This window comes from Lathyrus oleraceus, chromosome 3 (assembly GCF_024323335.1).
Source record: "Lathyrus oleraceus cultivar Zhongwan6 chromosome 3, CAAS_Psat_ZW6_1.0, whole genome shotgun sequence".
NCBI lineage: Eukaryota > Viridiplantae > Streptophyta > Magnoliopsida > Fabales > Fabaceae > Lathyrus > Lathyrus oleraceus.
In genome coordinates this window covers 285,227,091-285,249,002 of record NC_066581.1, presented here as the reverse complement: position 1 = coordinate 285,249,002, position 21,912 = coordinate 285,227,091, and the positions used below count along the sequence as shown (strand labels likewise).

Here is a 21,912-nt window from a genome sequence, read left to right as displayed (position 1 = left end):
TGGATCGAACGAAAACATAATTGCAACCAAAACTTGAAATCAACATATCTTGTTCATTACTTAGCCAAATCAAAAACTAAAACCATCAGCATCACCAGCATTGAGAGATCTACATGATCATGTGCATAAAAAAGCAAAACAAGAGATTCAAATTTCAAGCTTACTTGATGTGCAGTGTCCAAATCCAGGTGTTCAAGGCTCCAACACTTCCAGATCTTCTTCCTCAACCTTCTACTGAAGCTTTATGCACGAATTGGCAATGGAAACAACCTAGATCCAGCTCAAACTTCAAATTCCATCTTCATGTTCATGTGCTTGTGTAGCTTGATTCTTGCTCAAATTCTCCAATCCAAACCTTGATTCCTACTCAATCATGCATGATAAACCAGAATATGCAATAATATTGATGAGTTGTGTGAAGAATTTTGAAGTTTGAAGTGAGAGAATTTTGAGAGGGAAAGATGAATTCTAGATCTAGAATTGTGATTGTGAGCAAATTCTGTTATGATTATCTATTTATATGGTTCACTAATCACAATGCTAATCCACATTAGGCTTGGTTAATTAAAATTAACGAGAATTGGAATGAAATGCAAAATTTGAAAAATGAGGGTGCATGGCTAATTCCTACGTGAACAGTAACATGTTAGGGCTTGAAATCACTTAAAATCATTCCATAAACACAATGGAAGTGGTATTTTGCACATATGATTCACCAATTTTGAATGATCACTTTTCCCTCCAAAATGTACAAGTATGAGCACATGGTTATTTGAGCTTTTTCCATGCAAGGTAATGACTTATTTGGAAAGTATTGGTCATGAGAAGTATTTTGCAAAAAGAGTGGCTCAATTTGGAGTTTTGAATCAAAAGTTATGCCATGTTGAACCTCCATGTACACTTTATGATCATTTGAGCATAACTCCTCAACCATTCATCATATGATCATGATCTTGGACTTTTTGAAAAGAGGAGAGAAAGATCTTCAACTTTCATGTTCACCAAAAATTCATTTGAAGCTTATTTGGTGTTGGAAAGTCAGGTTGAATATGAACCAAAAACTTGCCATTTTTGGAAACTTTCAATTACAGGTCACTTTCCATTTTTAGAAACTTTTGATTTGACTTCAAATTCTTCAAGATAGGTGTTTGAAATGACAAATAAACTTATTTTGAACATGAATGAGGTGTCTCAACTCATCTCCCCACCTCATAGCCCTCAGCTCTTGCATAGTTGATTGTATAGGTCCTCAGATGACCTTGACATGCTCTGATCAGCTTGAACCTCCACCACTTGATAAAATGGCTCAGAAATGAAACCCTAGCCCATGTAAGCTCAATATAATGATCATGTGATTTCCATCTCAACAGAATACCCCTTCTCCTTGAAAAACCCTGGCTGGAATAGAAGTCATTGATTAGGGTTGACCAGAGGTCAAAACCATAATCCAAAGGAACCTGAGCATGAACAATGAAACCCTGGATGATGACATAACCATGATGATGGTAATATATCCTTGCAACCAAGATAGTGCTCAACCTTTTGAAGGATCAGGAAACCCTAATGCACTGCAAACCCTCAGATGGTCGACCACCATTTCATAAAGACCCTCAGGCATGAATCACTTAACTTCTCCATCTTCTGCAAAGACTTTGGAGGATGACCTTCTTATTTTCATATGATATGCAAAATGCAAATGCCTAATATCCTAAAAAATGAAATGCAATATGTTGAACTAGTCCCAAGAAGAGGAGGGCAAATTTTGAGGTGTTACAGTACCTTACGGTGTTCCTTAGTTACTCAATCTCTCATCAATATGTCCTTTTGTGTGTGACCCTGTAGGTTTTCGTGGCATTGGCAATTATATTAAATCACGTATTTAACATAATAAACAGTGAGCGGTATCTAGCAACACATCACTGCTACCCAAGACACGAAAATGTCATGTGATCTGACAAATCCTTTTGTGATAATACTTATGTGTATAATTACCCTTTTACCCTTATATCTATATTGAACACGAGGCATAAACCGCGTCATCCTTGTCCAGTTCAATATTGGGTCTGTAGACAATTATCCTGTTACGCAGGATGGGAAAATTCCATCTAGGTCACTCATGTCCCTCAGCATGCTTCATGGAGTACCCATCAACTGTCTTTATGGTCATCCAGTTACGGACAATGTTTGATCAGCAATAAGGCACTCGAGTCTACATCTAGGGTACATAGTGGTTTCAGGTCAAAGGGTGGTATACACCATTATCACCATGAGAATAACTTATGACACTTAGCATAACATTCTATATAGTATTCTCATAGCGGGTCAATCCAGTATAAATATTACTCTCAATATTCATACTTATGTTTAAGACTTGATAACTCCTTATCCATGATCCATGAGATATGATCATCAGTCTATATACATAATAGTCTTAATGCTTTAATGTTATCCCACTTCACAACAAAGCTCGACTACGAATACTTTAAGAATAATGTCCTTATGTTTAATGGGATCTCATGATTAAGTCACACTTGATATATTAAACGGACTAGCTATTCTAGGGACTTTATTAAACAAATATAATAAAGAAAAAGCCTTTTATTATTAATAAATAATTCGATACAAGTATCAAAAGTATTGGCCTCTAGGGCTTACACCAACACCATGTATGAAACCCTTCTTACAACCATCAAAATAAAGGTTGAATGATCTAAACTTGGTTGTATTGATGGGTTTGGTCTGTCAATATTGATCTTAACAGTATTCCCAACATTAACCATTGTTAACTAAATAATATACCTCTATAATTTTACATATTTCTTATCAACATCTCCTTCAATAACATTCTTTGCAATCAACTTTGCCTTCCACGCTCTAGCAATAGTAATTCCCGCATAATAGTTTTGTCTCATATCTTGCATAATATCATAAATTCTCACAGTCTCAGATGTTTGCATTTTGTTCTCTACTGCTTTGGCCACCCACATTAAGTTTACAGATCTATTGTTCAAAATCCTAGCACATGCGTGGGTACCCACCAATGTCTTTATAACATAGTGTGCTTGTGGCCCACTCTAGAGCATTGAACTAAAAAACCACAATTAACCTTGCATTCTACCCTTACCCTATAACTCTCATTTTTCACAAAGGTAATTTCCTTACTATTTTATACTAACCACTCACGAATCACATCTCTAAAACCAACTCCATAATTAAATCCATACCCCACTTAAACTGGTAGTCTTTATTAAGCTGTTATTTCCTAAACATTTTAAACTTAGGCCCTTTATCATTACCATCACCAGGTTCATCTAGGTCTGAGCTACCCAATTCATCCCTAACATATTCATCATCTTCAATGTTCTCTTGGGAACTACAAATTAGTCCAATTTGAGTAACTATGATAGGTTCATTTAGGGGTGGATTAACTTGAAATCCATCTATAGAAGCAGTAGTTCTCTCATCCTCACTATCATCAAAGCCTTTAACACCTTCATCCCCCTTTCCCTCCATATTTTTCATCTCATTAATGAATCGAGGTTCCCTTATTTCATTTTATATCATTCACTTGATGTTCTAGATAAATGTGACCATTAAGTTTGCTTACACAAGAATATACAGCAAAATCATATGCACCATCATCCTTACTTAACTTAATTTTTTTCATATATTTCAAAAAATTTAGTCCAAGCCCTATAACTCCTTCTTTATAACCTCAACCCTTCACCAAGTTATGAATTTCAAATACAATCCATTTCTCAATATTTTGCCCAAAACTATGGATTGAATCCCACCTATGTAGAACAATTTGTTGTTCTTGTCCCTTACAAATTCATCTTCATGGTGTAAAACAATATTAAAGAGATTCATTTTTTGTAAAAGGATTTTGCATCTTAGGTTAGACATGTGTCAACATTCCCATTTTTTAAACCCCACACATCAATACACAAATAAGGAAAAACTTCATAAACAATTCATCTTTTATTATTCATGCATGTGACTTAAAGTTTCTGGTCTAACCAGAAAATAGAGAATCTTGCATAACAACAAGGAATCTTCCATTCATTCAACAATACAATCACTAAAGAAACAGAGTTCTAAAAACCTAACCTGAGATATTGGAAAATGACGATTTCAACCCTTCTGCTTAAGTAAATGCTTCCATAGAAGCTCCTAATGACGTCTTCCTTCTATGTGCTTTTTATTCGTTATTCTTCTTCCTTCCTCCTATGTGCTTCACCAAAACTCGCCCAAGAATCGATGGACGATGAACTGATGGAATGGGGAAAAACAATGGAAACCCTAATTCAAATACATTTTTTAAGGGAAATCAAATACAAATATTTATTATCTTTTTATTTTAAATAATGACATGGAAATTATGAACTAACTAAATATTGACATGTCACAAATTAAATAAAGAAAAAAAAGTGACATAGTCAGACCTCATCAGCAAGACTGAAGATTCAGTGTCCAAATTGTCAACTAAGAGACTAAAACAAAATAATCTTTACATTACAAGGGAGAATATAAATATATTACGGAGGATAAACAAAAACTTACACACATTAAAAGGTAAATTATATTTAACCCTTTGAACACTTATTGGATATATACATAAAATAAATATTTATTATCTACCTACTACATTCCAATTCATATAATATAGATAATTCAAAAATTAAATCTAAAATTTAAGATTTTTTTTTTCGGAATCATTATTATTCATTTAAAAGCAAGTGAATTATATGTATAATATACTATAAAAATTATAATTTAGTATTCATTGGATAAAATATCATTTTACAATTTTTGTTATATATATATATATATATATATATATATATATATATATATATATATATATATATATATATATATATATATATATATATATATATATATATATATATATATATATATATATATATATATATATATATATATATATATATATATATATATATATATATATATATGTTCTTCATTACAACTATTTCATTTTTTTTAGGGTTTCAGTCTCCCCTAGCACCCGCCGCACGAGCTCATCAAATAGCTTTTCGTGGCATTGCACCATAGTTGACTACACACTTGTGTTGAAGCTTCATGTTTCTCGACCATAACATCACCAATCGATAGCTTGCAAATTATTATATCATATAATTTTGTGGGTCAATCGACGGTGTAAGTTTTCGAGTCTTCTCAGATCTGGTAATTCCTTATTTTCATTTAATAAGTTTTTGAATATCTTTAAATTTTAGATTATTTTGTTGTCTTCTACACTTTTGTTTGTTGTGTTGAGTAAAAATAATGATTTTTTCCATTTGAACTTTCGACTTGTTTTGAAATATTTTAGGGTTTCAGTCTCCTCTAACACCAGCCGCACGAGCTCATCAAATAGCTTTTCGTGGCATTGCACCATAATTGACTACACACTTGTGTTGAAGCTTCATATTTCTCGACCACAACGTCATCGATCGATAGCTTGCAGATTATTATATCATATAATTTTGTGGGTCAATCGATGGTTTAAGTTTTTGAGTCTTCTCAGATCTGGTAATTCCTTATTTTCATTTAATAAGTTTTTGAATATATTTAAATTTTAGATTATTTTGTTGTCTTCTACACTTTTGTTTGTTGTGTTGAGTAAAAATAATGATTTTTTTCATTTGAAGTTTCGACTTATTTTGAAATATTTTAGGGTTTCAGTCTCCCCTAACACCAGCCGCACGAGCTCATCAAATAGCTTTTTCGTGGCATTGCACCATAGTTGACTACACACTTGTGTTAAAGCTTCATGTTTCTCGACCACAACGTCATCGATCGATAGCTTGCAAATTATTATATCATATAATTTTGTGGGTCAATCGATGGTTTAAGTTTTTGAGTCTTCTCAGATCTGGTAATTCCTTATTTTCATTTAATAAGTTTTTGAATATCTTTAAATTTTAGATTATTTTGTTGTCTTCTACACTTTTGTTTGTTGTGTTGAGTAAAAATAATGATTTTTTCCATTCGAAATTTAGATTTGTTTTGAAATATTTTAGGGTTCCAGTCTCCCCTAACACCGGCCGCAGTAGTCGTGCACGAACCCATTGAATACCTTTTCGTGGCATTGCACCATAATTGGCTATACACTTGTGTCGAAGCTTCACGTTTTCAGACCAAAGCGTCATCGATCTATACCTCACTGATTATTATATCATATAATTTTGTGGGTTGATCGAAGATCTAAATTTTCGAGTCTTCTCAAATCTGGTAATTCCTTATTTTCATTTATTAATTTTTTTAAATGTATTTATACTTTAGATTATTTTTTTGTCTTCTATATTTTTGTTTGTTATGTTGAATAAAAACATTGATATTTTCCATTTAAAATTTCTTTTGTTTTGAAATTTGATAACCAAGGTTTAGTTACAATATTATAGCTCTCAATTACTCATAGATTTTTCAAAAGGAATAATTTATACAAATTAAATTTCAGAATCTTGATAGTTTTATTGTTAATATGCTAATATATGTTAGATATTGTTAACACGAGAATGAATTTGAATTATGTTATGTATTTGACTAGAATAGTTTTGATTGGGTCAAGATGACATTTTATAACTAAGTGGGTCCAAGAAACGTCATAAAGGAACACTTGATGTTAGGGCGGGCGCGACCCGATGAGTCATGGGTCGCCCGATCCAACCCATCACATCTATAGGAAGATCCGTCCAACCTATTTCCTTACTCATTATGGGACGATAAAATTATTATGTGTCAGACCATGTGTCCTTGAAATGGTCGTTGTTTTCCACTTTTCTAAGGAAAAAAATTACTTCTTCCTATTAACGTGGAAAACTGGTCTTCTCGTTCCTACTAGGGGGAGAACCAATCTCCCTACGCTCCAGCTAAGCACTTGGAAGAGAACCAATTTTCACCCAACAATTTCACCAAGATTTAAGCCTATAAATACCCCAACCATTAAGATTGAGAGATCATTCACTATTTTCACATATTGATTATACATAACTCTCTTGCATTCTCTCACGTAAGAGGGCTCACCATCTATATTTTACTTTCCATAATAAAGTAAGATAATTAATTGTTAATCCTTTATTTATAAGGCAAAATTCTAGGTCGAGTATGTATCATTGCCAAGTTGTAAGGATGTGCCTGCTAGTAGGTCGTAGGACATCTACATGCCAAATTAGACGCATGCATATAAATCAACAACCCACGGTGGTTGTGCTTTCCCAAGACAAAACTCATCATATCGAGACATTAAATTCTCCACGTGATTTCCACAAGTAACGCTTGTGGGACTCATCCCAAGTAACGTTTGAGAGACTTTTCTTCTAAGCTACGCCTGAAGGGCTCACCCCGGATAACACTCGGGGGACTCACTCTCTAATATGTGTTTGAGGGACCCATCCTTTAACCTACATTTGAGGGACTTACCTCAAGTAACGCTTAAGGGACTCGTCCTAAGTAAATCTTGAGGGACTCAACCTCTAAGTTATGCTTGAGGGACCCACTGCACTAAAAATATATCGTCATCTACTGAATTTAAATCACTTTGCTCTTCTCAGACCTCATGGTTAAGGTGGTGGACTGAGATATTTTTGATTAGGCATAGAAGAGAAAAATCCATAACCCAGTCGACCCAAGAAACATCATAAAGGGACACTGGACGTTCAGGTGGGCGTAACTTGACGGGTCATGGACCGCTTGATCCAACCCGTCACGCCCATGAGGCTAGCCGCCCGACCCATTTCCTTATCCATTAGGGAACAACTGAATTGTCACGTGCCATACTACATACCTTTGAAAGCGTCGGTATTTGTCACTCTCCCTAATAAGAAGTTGTTTCTTCCTACTAACGTGGAAAACCAGTCTTCATATTTATACTAGTGAGACCAATCTCCCTGCCCATATGCTCTTGTCAAATAATTGGGAGGAAACCAGTTCTTCACCCAACAATTTGCCGTTAGACCTATAAATATGCCAATCCTCGTAATTTAGAGATTATTAACTAATTTGATCACATTCAACATATATCATTCTCTTGCATTTTCTTATCTAAGAGGGTTCACAATCTCACTATCTCCATCTCTATTATATTTTTTACAAATACATGTATAATTGTGAAAATCTTCTATACATAGAATCATTTCAAACAATTATTTTTGTTGATTCTAAAAAAAGTCATTATGTTTAATACATGGAAATTATATAATAGTCATTTTTATAAATAATGTAATTGATTTTTGATTCTTAATGGTTGTGTTAGTGGAATGAGTTAATGAGTTACATTCCTATATGTTTGAATCATGTAATGTCTCAAAATAAAAAGTAGAGAAATCCTATAAGAAACAAAATTATTTTGACAAAACAAATCGATCATTTTTTCTAAAAAAGAGGGTGAAGGTGGAGAGAGGATCTTTATTCATAATTCTTCTAAATTCACTTTTTTTTACTTCATACTATCACTTTATTAGGTTTATCTCTGTACAAGCTCATAGTGTTGACTTCATTAACTTTTTAAGTCTCATCTTTAATTCCATTAATTTTTTTCCTTTACTACTTCTTAAGCATGTTTTTCCCATAAGCATGACTAATGTGTGATTCTAGTGAAATATGACTCATTCTTACCAACAAAATTACCATAACTTTTTATTGATTTGGCTCTAACAATATATATGTAATTTACATCTTGATTATTTTGCATTGATTTGATACCTAATATATCAATCAACTTAAACTATAGACGTAATGTCAATTGTCACATCACATACATTGCTCAAAATCAATGTTGCTAAAACATGATCTTGAAAACTGAATCAAACCAATTAAACTATAATCATTGAATAGACTTTGGTGATAGTGATAACTGATAGGTCCAATATAATCATGTAGGACAGGGGCTTACAAGTATTAGGAAAACCATAAAAACTAATCAAATACAGTATATTTTTTCATTAACCAAAAAAAATTATGAATAAATAAATATTTTTTTTAAACTAGTCTGTTGTCAAACTCACTTTTAAAATAAAAATTATAGAGTGAAATGTAACAAATTCATATGATATCACTAGATAGCTACTAAATAACCACCTTAAAATGATTTTAATTACAATAAGTGCATAGAAAAACTTGTAATAACACAATATTTAGTGCTAATAATGTTACATAAAAGTTTAGATATGTAATTTTGATAGGAAAGAGGGGTTAATCTGAATTGCTACTTTTGGTAAATCTTTAACCGTAGTTTTGTAGCTGATTTTCATGGCTAATTACATAAACGACACAGATCAGTGATGAAAATTTGAAGTAAGAGAAGAGAAAGCTTTTATATAAACACCATTTTTGTTCTAAACAAAATGGAAAACGAAAGTTGAAAAAAAGGGGAAAAAATTGCGCTTAGGGTTTGACTGTGAAATTGCGAAATCGCGTGTGGAATAATCGATTCCGTCAAGTTCGGTTTTATGCAGTGAAAGATCCTTTATCAATTGCGCACCGAAAGTCGCGGATTCTAGAGAGAGAAAAAGAGTTTGTGTCAGTATCAGCAGCTAGAGAGAGAAAATGGCGGTTGTTGTGATTTTTTGAACGTTGCGATCGGAGGGAAAATAATGTGTTTTTGTTGAAATTGAGAGGGATTCTTAAGGTTAATGCGTTTTTCTAGGTGTTTTTGTTTTGTTTGGAGTTTGTTGTCTTTTTTCAGTGGGAGTGACCTCAATTGTGTGGTAATGTAGGTGGTGAATTTTGGGTGACTGAATGCAATCTGGCGGCGCCGGCAGCAGTGGGCCCGGCCGGAATCCGGCAGGGCGGGCAGCGTCGACGTCGTCAGCGGCTGCATCGCCGTCTTCTTCGTCTTCGGCGGCCTCTCTCATGGGATTGGACTCATTGCAGCAGCAACAGCAGATAATAGGTTCTTCTAGACAGGTGTGTATTTTGAATTGTTTTAGCTGAATTTCGGTGATAATTTGGTACTAGTATATTGTGTATTATCTCATGGCAAGTTCTTGTTCTATTCTGATAATTCAGTTGTGTCAGATTTTTGAACACATGATTGGCTTTGGAAATGAGAATGCTTTGCATTTAAAACACTTGGTGATTGGTAATGGGATTTAAAAGAATGTCTTAAGCTAATTGGTTGGCAGGGTTTATGCTTTTCTTTTGAACTAATTGTTTTTCAGGCATTTCAAATAATAGTATAGAAACTGATGGAATCATTAGTCAATAATATGGAAACTGATAGAATCATTGTACCTGGAAATGATTGGTTTGTAATTTTTTACTGCTGATGTGTCAGTTCTGGTCTAGCTTCCTTTTAATCACACCTAACATCTTGCACCCTTCTGTTGACTTTGAATTTTTTATTAATTAATTGGTCTTTGAATTTAATTTTTGTTCATATATGATGTTCAAATATAGGCAAGTATGACTCTTTTGTTTATGATATTTTTTTCTCCTGCAGTTTTTAAGGAATTTCCTTTTATATGTCATGTTATTTTGTTTTTGTGTTAAATGAACTCCCTTCTTTTCTCTTTATTTTTCTTTCTCTGCAGGTGCTATTGTTGAAATTTTAATATTATTAATTTTAGATTTTGGATCCCCCTTGCCCTTTATTTATCTTTAAGTAAATAAGTTGGAAAGCATTTATTAGTTGTGGGTTGTAATCAAAGAAGATAAACTTGCAGCTTTCTAAAAAGTGTTATTTCGTCATCTTTTGTGAATTGTCAGCTTGTCTTAATTGTTCTTGCTGCTTCTCTCTTCTGTTATTTTAAGTAAAGACGTTTGAAGTTAATAATTAAGATCGTTTGTTTCTTATTTGATTTACAGTTTTCTATCAAATGCAGTCTTAATGGGAAGATTGTCATTATATCTACATCTATCTCAAAGTAGTGTGATCATTAAATATGACTGATTTCTTTATGTTATGTACTTGTCGTACTTAAGGAATATGCTTTCATGGTTGTATAATATAACTTCAGGAGAGGCCATAGTTTCTTTATTTCCTTTGTAGCCATGTATATAATAACATTAATAGCACCCTGCACAAAAGTCCTTCAAATTTTGGTAATTCTTTTTAAGACATGCAGTCAACAGTGGTGTTGTAGGTTTTGTGAACCAAATTAGCTAATGTTATACTTGACAAGTATTTGTCTACCCGTGTTTGTCTTGAAATGTATGAGATTTTCACTGTGATCTAAGTTACAATTTTTTTTTTGAAATTTTGAATCATAACATTTATGCCGTGGAATGATGACATTTCTCAACTAATATATATATGCAGTCATTTCAACAGCAACTGCGTAGAAAACCTGAAGGGAATGAAGCGGTGCTGGCATATCAAGCAGGGCTTCAAGGAGTATTTGGGAATAACAATTTCTCATCTTCTACGGCCATGCAACGGCCTCAGCAGCCTCGAAATTTTTTTGATTCAGCTCAACATGGACCCAACCAGGGTCAAGGCATTGAGCAGCAGATGCTAAGTCCTGTCCAACAAGCATATTATCAATATGCTCTCCAGAGTTCTCAACAAAAGTCTGCTTTGGCAATACAGTCACAACAGCAATCTAAAATGGAAATGTCAGGTCCCACATCTGTTAAGGATCAAGAAATGCGAATGGGAAATTTTAAATTGCAGGAGCTTATGGCAATGCAGGCACCGAATCATGGCCAAGGATCAACTTCTAGGAATTCATCTGAACATTTTTCTCATGATGAAAAGAGGATAGAGCATGGACATCAGCTAGCTCCTGATAAGAAGAATGAAGAAAAGCCTTCAGCTCATGGACCAGCCATTGGGCATTTGATGCCTGGGAATATTATAAGGCCTGTGCAAGCACTATCAACTCAGCAGAGCATGCCAAGTGCTATGAACAACCAGATTGCTATGTCTGCTCAACTCCGAGCTATGCAGGAATGGGCACATGAACGGAATATTGATCTATCACAACCTGCAAATGCTAACTTAGTGGCTCAGCTCTTTCCCTTGATGCAATCAAGGATGATTCAACAACCAAAGGAAAACATTACTAGCATTGTTGCTCAGTCATCCTCTGTCCCCGTTTCAAACCAGCAGGTTACTTCTCCGGAAGTTGCAAGCGAGGGATCTGCTCGTGCTAATTCATCTAGTGGTGTGTCTGAACAGGTAGTTTCTGCAAAAGCCAGGCAGACAGCTCCACCCAGCCATTTGGGCTTACCCATCAATGCTGGTGTGGCTGGAAACTCCAGTGACATGGCAGTGCAGCAGTTCAGTCTTCATAGTAGAGATGCTCGAGGATCTTCGAAGCAATCTGTTGTAGCTGGTAATGGAATGCCTTATATGCATCCACATCAATCTTCTGCAAACATGAGCTTAGGTGCTGATAGTTCTTTGAATGCAAAAGCTTCATCATGTGGATCTGGTTCGGAACATGCAAAAATGCAGTACAACCAACAATTAACCCAACATGCTTCCCAGGCTGGAGGGCTGACAAAGGAAGGAGGCTCCGGAAATTATACCAAACCTCAAGGGGGACCGTCTCATACGGCTCAAAAACGAGTTAGTTTTACCAAACATCAGCTCCATGTTCTTAAAGCACAGATACTAGCATTTAGGCGGCTGAAGGTTAGCATCTGCCTCAATTGAGTTTTCTTTGGTGCCCATTTCATTTGTGATCATATCCCTTTTTTCTCATTGTCTATGGCTGTCTGCTTCTGCTTGCCTACTCTTTGTGTTTATATAAGCCCTATGAAGATTTACTATATCATATCTGATTCTTTGCAAAAAAAAAACTATATAATTTCTAATGAAGATTGTGCTCACTAATATTCTTTTTCTGTTGGTTGATAGAAAGGTGAAAGTACACTTCCCCAAGAACTTCTTCAGGCCATTACTCCACCACCTCTTCATTTGCAAGTGAAGCAGCCAATTCACTCTGCAGGAGGCCAGAATCAGGATAAATCTGCGGGAAATACTGTGGTAGAACAAATAAGGAGGAATGATTCCAATACCAAGGATTCACAGCCAATCACATCTCTTGATGGAAATTCTTCAAAGCAGGAAACTTTCGCAAGAGATCAGAAATCCACTGGAGCAGCAGTTCATAGGCAAGCTATGCCTTCTGTGACAACGGTCTCTGTTGGAAAGGAAGAGCAGCAATCCTTTGGATGCTCTGCTAAGTCAGACCAGGAAACTGAACGTGGGATTAACAGAGCTCCTGTTAGAACTGAGTTAGCATTAGATAAAGGAAAGGCTGTCGCCTCCCAGGCTACCATAACTGACACTGCACAAATTAATAAACCTGCACAGTCAAGCACTGTTGGCCAGCCAAAGGATACAGGACCCACCAAAAAATATCATGGGCCCCTATTTGATTTTCCTTTCTTCACTAGGAAACATGATTCCTTTGGGTCATCAATGATGGTAAACAACAACAACAATAATTTGTCACTGGCATATGATGTAAAAGAGCTTCTTTACGAGGAAGGCATGGAAGTTTTTAACAAGAGAAGGACAGAGAATTTAAAGAAGATTGAAGGATTACTTGCGGTAAACTTAGAGAGGAAAAGAATTAGGCCAGATCTTGTATTGAGGTTGCAAATTGAAGAGAAAAAGCTTCGCCTTATAGATCTTCAGGCACGTTTAAGAGATGAGATTGATCAACAGCAACAAGAGATAATGGCAATGCCAGATAGGCCATATCGCAAGTTTGTTCGGCTGTGCGAACGTCAGCGTGTGGAACTCGCTAGACAAGTACAGTCATCTCAGAAAGCTGTAAGGGAGAAGCAACTGAAATCTATATTCCAATGGCGCAAGAAGCTTCTTGAAGTTCACTGGGCCATTCGTGATGCCCGAACTGCCCGCAATAGAGGGGTGGCCAAATATCACGAAAAGATGTTGAAAGAGTTCTCAAAACATAAGGATGATGACAGGAACAAGAGGATGGAGGCCTTAAAAAACAATGATGTTGACAGATATAGGGAGATGTTGCTGGAGCAACAGACTAGCCTTCCAGGTGATGCTGCGGAGAGATACACTGTACTTTCAACTTTCTTAACTCAAACTGAAGAGTATCTCCAAAAATTAGGAAGTAAGATAACTTCTGCCAAAAATCATCAGGAAGTGGAGGAGGCAGCAAAAGCTGCAGCAGCTGCCGCACGATTACAGGCATGATTCATTATTTTCCCCTCTCCCTAAATTTAAAAAAAAAGAAAAGGAAAACTCTAATGGCCCGAGGGAAAAGTTTTACATTTTGTGTGCCTTTTGATTTTGTTTTCCATATAATTCATTTTTGAAGTTTTGGTTTTAGATGTTTTCTAATGTAACACTTATAACTTCTTTTTGAAATCATGTACTTATCATTGATAATTGTTTTATGATTAAAGGGTCTTTCTGAAGAAGAAGTCAGAGCTGCAGCAGCTTGTGCTGGAGAAGAAGTGATGATTAGAAATCGTTTTACAGAGATGAATGCTCCAAATGATGGCTCATCTTCTGTCAGCAAGTGAGTTTTGTTCAACTTTTGTGTATCTCTAGTTTTGGGCTTTTGGCACAAGAATGTATTGTAGTACTGGCTTTTGGCATGAAATTTACCAAAATACCTTCATAAAACTTTTTTAATGACGCACTATTGTTTACCTAAATTAACCTTTTAAACATTTTATTGGTTATATAATATTTCTGATGCCTTCTGATTACCTTCATTGGCCACATACCAGGTATTACAACCTTGCTCATGCTGTGAATGAAAAAGTTTTAAGGCAGCCATCAATGTTGCGGGCTGGAACACTGAGAGAGTATCAGCTTGTAGGTTTCTACAGTTAGTGAAATTGTTCGCAATTTCTTCTTATCATCTTTGAGTAAATTTTCAAGTATTTGTCATGTTATTTATGAAGGTTGGATTGCAATGGATGCTTTCTTTGTATAACAACAAATTAAATGGAATTTTGGCTGATGAGATGGGTCTTGGCAAAACAGTCCAGGTTAGTATAATGCTCTGCAGTGTCCTCCCTTAAAATGGGTGTGACCTCGATTGTGTGTTTTTACCATCAAGTGTTTATACACTAAATATTGAAATTCATTATGTCATAGGTGGGAGATGTAAGTAAGAGGATTATTCTTATGTTTTTAAATGTTATCTGAAGTGTATATATAATTAATTACTTGTTAGCTGTGTGCACCTCTTGTCAACTAAAATATTTCTTCCTTGTCCAGGTTATGGCGTTAATTGCATACTTAATGGAATTTAAAGGAAACTATGGCCCACATCTTATAATAGTTCCAAACGCCGTTTTGGTTAACTGGAAGGTGTGCTTCAACTTATTCATTTCAATGATATACCTTTTCTCTGTGATTTAGTGTGCCTAAACCCAAAAATATGCATCGACTCTGCAGAGTGAATTGCATACTTGGTTACCATCTGTGTCATGCATTTTTTATGTTGGAATGAAGGATCACCGGTCAAAATTATTTTCTCAAGTAAGTGTGCCACAGCTATTAATATATACTGTTAGGAGTAATTCAATCAGCCCTAAGTATTTTATATTTGCAGGAGGTTATGGCTATGAAATTTAATGTCCTTGTGACTACTTATGAGTTCATCATGTATGACCGAGCAAAGCTTTCAAAAATTGATTGGAGGTATATCGTAATTGATGAAGCTCAGAGAATGAAGGATAGAGAGTCAGTTTTAGCTCGTGATCTTGATAGATATCGGTGTCACAGACGCCTGCTTCTGACAGGAACACCTTTACAGGTTTGTTCTGTTCTGGTTTGATATGAAATGCATTATTGCTGTGGTTTCCTACAAACATAGAATATTTTATGCCCCAATTGAACCAAACATTAGCATATCTTAAAACTTCCAGATTTCTGTAATGTTGTCAGCTTGTTATTCCCTTGCTAACTAATAGCAATAGTAAATAGCAATATTTAAACCATTTATATGTATTTACTCTTCACCATATAGCTACTTAAATCGTTCACATGTTTTCACCATATAGCTTTAGCTTTTTGGAGAATCAGTTCTTCTGACACATGGTATCGAATCTTCTATTGCCAAGGGGTCATAAGCTTCACGCATTGCTAATCTTGTTCTTCTAAATAAAGTTAAATTTCAGCACAAAATTGAATGGGCCTGTGTAGTGTCCATATGTCATGCCCAAAAAGCTCTTCTATGAGGGGGTGTATTAGATATTTAAAAACCATTCATAAGCTTTCCACCTAGCAGCTTAAACTTTTCAGCATCTTGCTTGATGTTATTGGAATTTTCTTTGTTCGACTTTAAAAATATTTGCGAAGACATTACTGAGAGGGGGTACTATGAACTGATACTTATAGGAAATTTTACTTGTTGAGCTATAAATTAAAAATTATATCCGACCATGTACAAATCACAACTTTTTTCAGAAGCTGGAGAAATATATTATTCATTTATATGAGTAGTTTTAGTTTGCTGGTTCTTTTTTGAGTGTGAGTAAAAACATAAAATATCCGCACAAGGCTAGACTCAGCTTTTGCCAAGCTCAAGTTCTAGTCTTGACATGCTTGCGTAAATGCTGATGCTAAGATGTGGTTTGAGGCTTTTAGCATTATGGTTCATTTAGTTTACAGTCCAAAATTACCTCAATGAATGCTATTAATAAGGCCTTTTATTGAAGTTTAATTATAAATAATCTCAAAATAGGTCTCTTTTTGCCACCGAAACTTTGGGGTCAAATATGCATATCATATTTTGGCAACGGCAGTTGTGGATGTTCAGTGGATACTTTAATGTGGCAAAGTTCTCTGTCCAGTGATTCATAATTTTGACGAGTGTTTCTTTATAAAATATGTAAGCTAATGTTTAGACTATTATGTTTTTTCCTACATGTTAATTTCATGTAGATGTCATTTTGCCAAGCGATAGATCTGAGGTTCCTTGTGCAATGCATATCTTGTTGATGAAATTGTTAATGATTTAATTTTCTCTGCAGAATGATTTGAAGGAACTTTGGTCACTCTTAAATTTACTTCTTCCTGAGGTTTTTGACAATAAGAAAGCCTTTAATGATTGGTTCTCAAAACCATTTCAAAAGGAAGATCCCACCCAAAATGCAGAGGATGATTGGCTTGAGACAGAGAAGAAAGTTATCATTATCCATCGGCTTCATCAGATTCTTGAGCCTTTCATGCTCAGGCGCCGTGTTGAAGAGGTTGAAGGCTCGCTACCACCAAAGGTTTGACTACTACAACTCTTAACCGTTTACTGTACTTTGTGACATAATCCTGATACCAATGCTGCACTGCAGGTATCCATGGTTTTACGATGTAGAATGTCAGCCTTCCAGAGTGCCATTTATGACTGGATCAAATCAACCGGAACCCTTCGTCTTAATCCTGAGGAAGAGAAACTCCGGATGCAAAAAAGCCCGTTATACCAGGCAAAGCAGTATAAAACTTTAAATAATAGATGCATGGAGCTACGGAAAACTTGCAATCATCCATTGCTTAATTACCCATTTTTTAATGATTTATCCAAAGAGTTTATAGTAAAAAGTTGTGGGAAATTGTGGATGCTAGATAGGATTCTCGTAAAACTTCAAAGAACCGGACATCGAGTTTTGCTGTTTAGTACCATGACAAAACTCCTAGACATATTGGAAGAGTACTTGCAATGGCGAAGGCTTGTGTACAGAAGAATTGATGGGACAACAACTTTGGATGACCGTGAATCAGCTATAGTAGACTTCAATAGCCCTAATTCTGACTGTTTCATCTTCTTGCTTAGTATCCGGGCTGCTGGGAGAGGCCTTAACCTTCAGTCTGCTGACACAGTAGTCATATATGATCCTGACCCAAACCCTAAAAATGAAGAGCAGGCTGTGGCTAGAGCTCATCGCATTGGACAAAAAAGAGAAGTCAAAGTTATCTACATGGAAGCTGTTGTTGACAAAATCTCTAGCCATCAGAAGGAGGATGAACGGAGAAGCAGAGGCACTATTGATATGGAGGATGAGCTTGCAGGTAAGGATCGTTATATAGGATCCATCGAGAGCCTCATAAGGAGCAATATTCAACAATATAAGATTGATATGGCTGATGAGGTTATTAATGCTGGACGTTTTGATCAAAGGACAACACATGAAGAGAGGCGTTTGACTTTAGAGACATTATTGCATGATGAAGAACGGTGTCAAGAAACTGTCCACGATGTTCCTTCATTGCAGGAGGTAAATCGCATGATTGCTAGGAATGAAGAGGAAGTTGAATTGTTTGATCAAATGGATGAAGAAGAGGAATGGCTTGAGGAGATGACTCGGTATGATCAGGTGCCTAAGTGGCTTCGAGCCAATACAAGAGAAGTGAGTGCTGCTATTGCCGCTTCATCAAAAAGACCATCAAAGAAGAACACTTTATCGGGTGGTAATGTTGCCTTGGAATCCAGTGAAATGGGTTCTGAACGGAGAAGGGGGCGACCAAAGGGAAAAAAGAATCCTAATTATAAAGAGTTGGAAGATGAAATTGAAGAATCCTCTGAAGAAATCTATGAAGACAGAAATGAAGATTCTGCACATGATGAAGATGATGGGTATTGTGGGGCTGATGGAGCTCAACCCGGGGATAAACATAAGTTGGAAAATGTTACTCCTTCTGATGCTGAATATGAATTTCCTAGGTCTTCAGAAGGTGCTAGAAATATTCACGTGGTTAAAGAAATCGGTTCCCCAGCATCGTCTGCAGACGGTCAAAGACCAACACAAACAGTGTCACCATCAGTTTCTTCTCAGAAATTTGCTTCCCTGTCTGCGCTGGATGCCAAGCCAAGTTCAGTCTCGAAAAGGATGGTACACACTTTATTTTGTGTTTTGAATATTTTACTATTTGCCAGGTGGTTGTTTTTGTTCTATTACATTCTTATTAATATCTTCTGATAACTTTTACCAGGGACATGAGTTAGAGGAAGGGGAAATTGCAGTATCTGGTGAATCTCACATGTATCATCAACAGTCGGGAAGTTGGATTCATGATCGTGATGAAGGTGAGGAAGAACAGGTTTTGCAGAAACCCAAGATTAAGCGTAAACGTAGTCTTCGTGTTCGGCCTCGTCACACCATGGAAAGGCCCGGGGAAAAGTCTGGCAGTGAGATGGCATCTCTTCAACGTGGAGAATCATCTCTTTTGCTAAACAATAAATATCAATTGCAAACAAGGGTTGGCCCAGAATCAAAATCACTTGGAGATTCCAGTAAGCATGATAAGAAAGAACCTTTATTTAAAAATAAGCGAAATTTACCTTCAAGGAAAGTACCCAATGCATCCAAATTACATGGCCCACCTAAGTCCAGTCGTTTGAACTGCACATCTTCTCCTTCAGAAGATAGTGGTGAACACTCTAGAGAAAGTTGGAAGGGGAAGCCTATCAATTTAAGTGGATCTGCAGCTCATGGCACTAAAATGGCTGAAATCATCCAGAGAGGGGTATGTGTCATTAAGTAATCAATGTTCTGTCTACTTTTCTGCATCTATCTTATTTTTTCCTTACTGCATTTTGTAAGGACTTTCTGTTGGAATTTCCGCCTTCATTGCGATCCGCCCCTAGTCGCCTAAATTGAGGCGTTTGGCTTGCCTTCATTGCAGCCTTCACTGTGTTGTGTTTATAAGTGAGGGCAATCCTCACCTTACAAGCCGGTTTTGTAGGGATGAGTTAGGTCTACCCCGAAGTCTTGAGACTTCCAATAGTAACTCTTACTAATCTTACACAATTTTAATAAGCTAGTAATATATTGCAAATGAATTTTTGGGTGTCTGATCATAGGTTTCTTTACCAAATGTAAACCCTGAAAGTGTTCTTATTTTGTTCTGTTTTCACCATAACTTTCTGTTGGATATGCAAATTGTAATCTTACCTCCTTTATGTTAACATTTATGTTAAATAATCTATTTGGATGTTTCCTGTCATTGTTTTGTTTGCTTGCTCACTTAGTGGAAGTATACGAATTCATACAACTTGTGTACTTGCAGTGTAAAAATGTAATTAGCAAACTTCAAAGGAGAATAGACAAGGAAGGCCATCAAATTGTACCTTTGCTGACAGATTTATGGAAGAGGATTGAGAATTCTGGGTTCTCCGGTGGTTCTGGGAACAAACTCTTGGATTTAAGAAAGATTGACCAGCGAATTGATAGACTGGAGTACAATGGAGTAATGGAGCTTGTGTTTGATGTGCAATTCATGCTGAAGAGTGCAATGCATTTCTATGGGTACTCATATGAGGTAAGATTTCTTATCATTGTTCAAAATCGCTTTAGCAAATTAAAAACATAAACTGATTAATTGTATTTTGCATGATTGAGATGGCTGTCAAATAATAAGTTGATAATGACACAAGGATTGTTTATATATGATCTATATTTTTGCAAAGGTTAAAAGTTCCAAGTGATCATTATTCACAGGTAAGATCTGAAGCAAGGAAGGTTCATGATCTCTTTTTTGACATAATAAAAGTCGCATTTTCTGATATTGACTTCGGAGAAGCAAGAAGTGCACTTTCTTTTTCTAGTCAAGTTTCTGCCAGCGCAGTAGCATCCCCAAGGCAAGTGACTGCTGGTCCAAGTAGTAAGAGAAAGAGAGGGAAGAATGATATGGTGACTGATCCATTCCCTACTCAAAAGTCGCCACAACGTGGATCCACTTCCAACGGCGAAAGTGGCAGGATCAAAGTCCAATTGCCGCAGAAGGTATCAAAAACTGGAAGTGGCAGTTCCAGTGCCAGGGAGCAACTTCAGCATGATAGTCCTTCACTGCTTGTTCACCCAGGTGAACTGGTTGTATGCAAGAAGAAAAGAAATGAGAGAGAAAAGCCATGGGGGAAGTCTAGGATTGGAGCAACTGGTCCTATTTCACCACCTAGCCTGGTTCTTGCCATGAGAAGTCCAACTTCAGGTTCAGGTTCTACCCCTAGGGCCGACCGTGGTCAGAAACCAAATGGGTCTGGTGGGTCAGTTGGATGGGCAAATCCCGTGAAGCGGATGAGGACAGATTCTGGGAAGAGAAGACCAAGCCATATGTAGATTTTTTTCGTGATACAAAGGATGGTATATAATTGGAGACATTGATGTTAGTTTCAGGAAAGAATTTTAGTTGCTGCCCTTATTATCCATTGATAGAGTTGTTCAGCATAAACTGTTAATAATATAGAGTTAGGTCCTCTTTTGTATTTTAGAGCTACCTTCAATGGGGTTATATTACAGGCGATTAAATTTTTTTATTGGGGTATATGCTGCTTTTACCATAGATATATATGCTGAATCTCTTGTGTATGTATATTAACTTGCTGGTTCATATTAGTCCATTCAATAATTAATTAGGTAGTTTCTACATGGTCCCGTTTTCCCCATTGACAACAAAACCCTTCCAGATTATTATTATTATATGTACTAATAAACCTATGAACTTTTGATTTGAACCAGGCTAAAGTTTATTTTACTGTGGATAGAGCTGTTCATGGAACAGTTTAGAAAGAAAAAAAAACTGACACACTTGAATAGAGTCAAATTTTTTTAATTTGATCCGTATCAAATTGAACCAAATTCCTAGTTTCGCACATGGGTTTTTAATTTTGATATTTTATAGTTTTTTTTTATCCAAAACCATTTGTTAAGGTAAATTTAACCGGAATACTTTTAAAAATTTTTTATAGCAAACATTATTTTAGACTTTTCAATTTAATATATTTTTTGATAAATGTTTTTACATAACTTTTTTTTATCACTATTATGTAATATTAAGATATTTAAATTTAAATTGATCCAAACTAAAATTATAAATCCTTTAAAAATTAAAAAATATAAAAAAATTTTTTTAACAAAAGTTATATGTTTCAAACACATGTTTAAATTAGTTGTGTGGAATCAAATTTGATTGCGCCTAATTTATCTTGATATTAGGTGATTTTT

General features: G+C 35.7%; 1 protein-coding gene across 2 annotated transcripts; it reads left to right on the top strand.

The window, feature by feature from the left end:
* The first annotated feature begins 5,051 nt into the window (after nt 1-5,051).
* On the top strand, nt 5,052-21,336 carry LOC127127068 (ATP-dependent helicase BRM). Of its 2 annotated transcripts, XM_051056164.1 has the most exons (18): nt 5,052-5,211; nt 5,357-5,556; nt 5,702-5,902; nt 6,048-6,258; nt 9,741-9,930; nt 11,285-12,604; nt 12,830-14,146; nt 14,365-14,480; nt 14,695-14,782; nt 14,872-14,958; nt 15,191-15,283; nt 15,371-15,454; nt 15,528-15,731; nt 16,951-17,193; nt 17,266-18,801; nt 18,902-19,435; nt 19,979-20,230; nt 20,410-21,336. In XM_051056164.1, exons 5-18 carry the CDS (start codon nt 9,763-9,765, stop codon nt 21,025-21,027), a joined length of 6,660 nt encoding a protein of 2,219 aa, XP_050912121.1. In that variant the 5' UTR covers nt 5,052-5,211; nt 5,357-5,556; nt 5,702-5,902; nt 6,048-6,258; nt 9,741-9,762; the 3' UTR covers nt 21,028-21,336. The 2 variants fall into 2 exon arrangements, with proteins under 2 accessions (XP_050912121.1, XP_050912120.1); XM_051056163.1 differs by lacking the exons at nt 5,052-5,211; nt 5,357-5,556; nt 5,702-5,902; nt 6,048-6,258 and adding an exon at nt 9,193-9,652.
* Nucleotides 21,337-21,912: the final 576 nt, after the last annotated feature.

Coding starts and splice junctions, on each gene's coding strand:
- LOC127127068 (XM_051056164.1), top strand. CDS start 9,763: ATGCAATCTGGCGGCGCCGGCAGCAGTGGGCCCGGCCGGAATCCGGCA. Junction 14,481..14,694: donor GGCTCATCTTCTGTCAGCAA/GTGAGTTTTGTT, acceptor GCCACATACCAG/GTATTACAACCTTGCTCATG. Junction 19,436..19,978: donor CTGAAATCATCCAGAGAGGG/GTATGTGTCATT, acceptor GTGTACTTGCAG/TGTAAAAATGTAATTAGCAA.